The 5,207-nt window shown below is 42.7% G+C and overlaps 1 protein-coding gene across 5 annotated transcripts; it reads left to right on the top strand.

The window, feature by feature from the left end:
* Positions 1 to 1,616: 1,616 nt before the first annotated feature.
* On the top strand, positions 1,617 to 4,552 carry SMIM15 (small integral membrane protein 15). 5 transcript variants are annotated; one of them, XM_036280478.1, is made up of 3 exons: positions 1,617 to 1,641; positions 2,884 to 3,021; positions 4,122 to 4,552. In XM_036280478.1, exon 3 carries the CDS (start codon positions 4,149 to 4,151, stop codon positions 4,371 to 4,373), a length of 225 nt encoding a protein of 74 aa, XP_036136371.1. In that variant the 5' UTR covers positions 1,617 to 1,641; positions 2,884 to 3,021; positions 4,122 to 4,148; the 3' UTR covers positions 4,374 to 4,552. The 5 variants fall into 5 exon arrangements, with proteins under 5 accessions (XP_036136371.1, XP_036136373.1, XP_036136372.1 ...); XM_036280480.1 differs by lacking the exon at positions 1,617 to 1,641 and adding an exon at positions 1,925 to 1,949; XM_036280479.1 differs by lacking the exon at positions 1,617 to 1,641 and adding an exon at positions 1,963 to 2,027.
* Positions 4,553 to 5,207: the final 655 nt, after the last annotated feature.

The following is a 5,207-nucleotide window of genomic DNA, read 5'->3' as shown; positions in this document are numbered from 1 at the left end:
CCCACAAACTAAGACTCACACTACAGAAAGTAGACTCACTACAGAAAGAAACAACCTCTCATTAAGGCAATGCAGGTTGCAATAAGGAGCTCAGCAGTGGCAACTCTAGGCTACTCCTGGGCTTGCAGCCTGCCCTGGAACTGGAAGCTAGCTCAGTACTACTAAACTGTGAAGGCATGGTCTAACACTAGAGCCAAAGAGCTCCAGAGGCTTCCTCCTTATGTGCTTTTTCTTGTGGCCCAGGACACCTATGTGTTTGACAAGGGATGCAGCAGAGCAAACTACTGTGGAAACAGTAACTGGAAACAGTCTCTCCACCTTGGCCTCTGGAATGAAGGATGTTAAAATAAATTGACACCCTCCTGGAATTACTATTTGGACAAGTTTTGAAAATTCACATAAAGTTACCCCCAGCAAGTAGTTTTCAGTAAACACAATGCAGTGACTGAATCAGCTTTTTTCTGGCTAGGACAGGTACAGGCTAGGTCCAAGCAGCACAAGCTTTGAAACCATCATCCAAGTTTTCAAACAAAAATGAGTAAGAAAAACAACTACTGCTAATACAACATACAAACATTAACATACGCCCAATGAACAGTATTTTAGATCATTAGATTATTTGCCAAAAGCCTGTTCCCTGGTAAATAATAGTTACTGTTGTTATACCTAAACTAGTTATACATGTTACAGCTTGCTCCTCAAAGAGAACATTCTATAGTCTTTCAAGAATAAATACCTGCTTTATTTGTCATACAACAGTGAAGAGGTCCTGCAACATTTGCAGTAGTAGTCAAACAGAGCAGTTCAGTGTAAGCAATCACAAAATTTGGTCACCAACCAAACCAGAGCTAATCTCGCAGTTCCTGTAGGTTAGAAGACAATATTAACTCACTCCTGCTTGTTGACTTTTGCGTCCCTTTGTGTACTGAAAGAACAAGTGCCTCTGTGGAAACTCTATGCAGTTTAATTATTTACCGTTTACTTTGGACAAATATCGATCATTCTTTCGTGAAATGAGTTACGTTCTTAAATTAAAACAACAAAAAGTCCTCCTCACACAGCACGGCTGCATTTTCTCTTAGTCACAAGATTCAGCGCATCTACCAGGGTCCAACTGCTTTTCTGTCTCCTGTACGCGAGGCTTTAACTACTGTCCAATTAGAAGATGAGAGGGGCAAAGGGCGGGTCGTGAACCAGGAGCAACTCGCCGCGATCCTTCAAGAGTCGTCGTGGGACCCTCACCTCGACTTTGGGCGGTTTGTGGAGGCCGACTCCTTTCCTGCCTCCGCTTGGGCCTGAGTTTCCAGGGTCCGCAGACCTCACCCACCCAAGCGGGCCTCGGGGGCTACGGCAGAGAGCCCTGCCTGGTCCTGGGCCGCCCCGGAGGCCTGAGCCCACCCGCGCCTCCACGCCAGCCCCGGCCCGGCCCCGCACGGCCTCACCTGCCGCTCCCCGGAAACCCCGGGGCCACCCCGCCCCGCGTCCCCCGCCCCGCGTCCTGGAAACCGAGGTCCCGGGACCCACGCAGCAATGGCGCAGCCGGAAACTGGCCCCTGGACTTCCTCAGGCCGGACCCCACTGGGCCGACCTGTGGGCGGGGCGGGGAAGCCAGGGCTTCCGCCTTCCTGCTTCCGGCTGGCGGTGAGTGGCGACTTGGGGTCCCAGTCCGAGGTCCTGGGCACGATGCGCGGGCGGTCGGTGGGCTGCTCCGGGGTGGTTTCGCTCTCGCGCCCAGCGGAGGCGGCCCCGGCCCCGGCCCCGGCCCCGGGGACGCGAGGGGGCGGGGCCTACCCCGATCCCTCGGGACGGCCGCTCCGCGAGTCCCGCCGGGCCCGCACTCGCCGGGGCCAGAGGGCCGGGTGAATGGGGCCAGGCCTGGCGGCCGGGCGGGGTCGCGGAGGAAGTATGAGCGAGGGGAACCTAAGGAAGAAGTGGAAGTGCGGGTGGCGGTGAGGTGCCACCAGCTACAGCTTCGGGCGCGGGTCTGGTCCGGAGATAAGCCGGCGAACCCCCTACGGAAGGAAAGAGTAAATATTCATTCCTGAAGAGTGACAGGCACACGGGAGGTGTGTGGCCTGTGGGTTATAATTCCTTTCTCTGTGTTTATGGCTAACACTGCCATAAACCAGGCCCTTCACTCTCCCTTTACTCTTATTAAAGAGTTCTCGTCTCTGAATTTTGCATTAGTTAATTCATTTGCCGGGCTGACGTTGAAACAGGCGGACCTGTGTGGAGCCTAGTTCCGGCCGTGTGGGGGGCGTACGAATTTGAGGGGTGGGAAGGTGAGCTAGGATATTTAACAATATAGTTTCTTTAATGTGTATTCAGTTGAAAATATGAAGAAACCTTAGGATGTAATTCTTGAGTGATGGGATTGTCGGTGATTTATATTTTGGTTTGGTTTTCTCTTCTGATTCTTCTGTGGAGAAAACGAATCCTGTATAGGGAGAGAGTAAAAAACTTTGAAGAGTAAAGTGAGATGTTTTCATTTTGTAATTATGTACCTAATCTTATAAGTAAATAGTTAACATATTTAGTATAAAAAGTTCAAGATCTAGAAATGGATATGCTATAACATCAGTGAGCTAACATCTTTTTATGTCAGTGAATTATAAAATTCATAATTGTATTGTTGAGATAAGTTACTTAGTAAAATTCATGATCTTAAGTAATTAGCATTTTCTTATAAGGCATTTACAGTTGTAGTAATTATTTCTTTCTTCAAATTAGGAAGAAAGAGATATTAGATATCTATAATGTGCCAGGCATTTATAGGTTGCATACGTAGTATTTAGAAATTTTTCATTTCAGATTGTTATAATAATGCTGAAAGTTGTGTCCTAAAATTTTTATTTTGTTATCTATTCTTTTCAACCCATCCAGCATATAGAATTTAAATCTCTCAGAAGTGTATTGTAGAGCTAAAGAAGAAGAAAACCAACCAAGGGTCATCCATCTGACATTGTAATTGGCTCACTAATAATCCCAGGACAAAGTTAGATATCACAAATCAAGCATAAGGTAGGTGATTTTTTATTTTATTATAACTTTTTAAATGTGTTTTTATTGATTTTTTTTTTTTTTTTTAGGGAGAGGGAGAGAAACATCAATGTGCTGCCTCCTGCATGCCCCCTACTGGGAACCAAACCCAAAACCAGGCATGTGCCCTGACAGGGAATGGAACTGGGACCTCTCAGTCCATGGCACTGTGCTCTGTCCACTAAGCCACACGGGCTGGGTGGTAGGTAATTTTTTAAATCCCAGCTGAAATTGTAAGTGAGTGTATATACACCCATTCCTGCCAAGGTATTCTAATTCTCCACTTTGAATAGAGGTTAATGTGAAAGGTAGAAAAGCCTCTAGGGCAAAATAAAAAATGACACTAAAATCCACACTGTCTCTATTGGCCAGATGGCCTTCCCTTATCAACTCAAAAAGAAACAAAATGCATGGCACCTGTTTGGTTAATTTTCTCATTATTAAATATATATTCATTTATTAAATTATATCTTCAAGTAGGAGTCCTCAAAGCTGAAAGAAGGCATAAAATAGCATGTCACATTTTGTTTATATCTTTTTGCATATGAATGTGGGTAATATCTTGGTTTCTTCTTTTTATTCTTGGAAATGGCCACCCATTACCTCCCCTTCTCCAAGCATTTCATGTACTCTGGCTTGTCTTTTTCAAATACCAAATTTGATGATTTGTATTTTTGTTAATTAGTACTTAATAGTACTAAGGCTATGTCAAAGAAAATGACAAAAGGGACTCAGCTGTTTCCTGGAATGAGTGTATAAAACTCAAGATTCTTATAAAAGTTTGCTACTAAATAAAGTTTATCTTGAGTATAGGCAGCATGTGAGAGTGAATAGCTGTAGTCCACATAGTTTTTACTTTTATTTTCTATACCATCACATCTAAGTGTCACTCTTCTGCTTGTACTAATTGAATTATTCTTCCTTCACTGGAGATATTAGTCTATTAAAATAGTACTAATTAGTACTTAAAAAAACACAACACAACTAATGAGTGATAATGGAATTCTGAGTTAACTGATTGATGTAACTTTTTCAAAATTTGATTAACCACATATTCTTTTTTCTTGTTCTCTTTCCCCCAGGCCTCTTTTCCTAACATCAATACAAAGATGCTTGACTTAAAGGCTTGGGCTGAGTATGTTGTGGAATGGGCTGCAAAGGACCCATATGGCTTCCTTACAACAGTTATTTTGGCCCTTACACCATTGTTTCTAGCAAGTGCTGTACTGTCCTGGAAATTGGCCAAGATGATTGAGGCCAAGGAAAAGGAGCAAAAGAAAAAACAAAAACGTCAAGAAAATATTGCAAAAGCTAAACGACCAAAAAAGGACTAAAGGAATGAACAGGCTCTGCAACCAGAGGAAACTCATTTGGGAAATTATGCAGCTTTTGAAGGACCCTCTAAGGCAGTTTTTCTCAACCTGTGGGTCGTGACCCCTTAGGGGGTTGAACGACCCTTTCACAGGGGTTGCCTAAAACATAATAGTAGCAAAATTACAGTTATGAAGCAGCAACAAAAATAATTTTATGGTTAGGGGTCACCACAACATGAGGAACTGTATTAAGGGGTTGCGGCATCATGAAGGTTGAGAACCACTGCCTAAGGTTTCTTTTCTGGATTTATGACAATATTTAGTCAACAAAGCTTGAGCATATGGAGGAATTATGTTAGTCTGACCTCTACTGTAGTAACTTTTAGGCTTCAGTACTGAAGTCTATTGACAGTTATTGTAAATTGGCATTTATTATGCTATAAATTCTTTATAACTGACTTAGTCATTTGCCATTTCACAGCTTAAAACATCCTGTGGAGAAAAATGCCTTTAGGTTATGAACTCTTCAAATTCTGGCCCATAAAGTGGTCCTGTTCTGGACAAAGGAAACTAAGAATGTAACTATGAGAACTGTCTTGAGGTGAAAAGTGTGCTTTGGCTTAAAAAAGAGATAATAGTATATTAATTAAATCATTTATCATTATTGCTTATTTCTTAGAGTCATTTCTGGCTTTCTCAAAGCAAAATACTATTGATGAGCACTTCAATTTTCTGCATTTTTCTCATTTTAGCCTTTGAGACACTGGTAATTATCAGACATTCTGCCTTTTTAAAAATCAAATTTTATAAAAAAATTCTCTTATCTTGACTATATAAAATGCCACCTACTAACAA

The sequence above is a fragment of the Molossus molossus genome, unplaced genomic scaffold, assembly GCF_014108415.1.
Source record: "Molossus molossus isolate mMolMol1 unplaced genomic scaffold, mMolMol1.p scaffold_m16_p_3, whole genome shotgun sequence".
Lineage (NCBI taxonomy): Eukaryota > Metazoa > Chordata > Mammalia > Chiroptera > Molossidae > Molossus > Molossus molossus.
This window is presented reverse-complemented; position numbering and strand designations above follow the sequence as displayed.

What these genes read in the sequence shown, in the direction of transcription:
- SMIM15 (XM_036280478.1), top strand. Translation starts at nt 4,149, where the DNA reads ATGCTTGACTTAAAGGCTTGGGCTGAGTATGTTGTGGAATGGGCTGCA.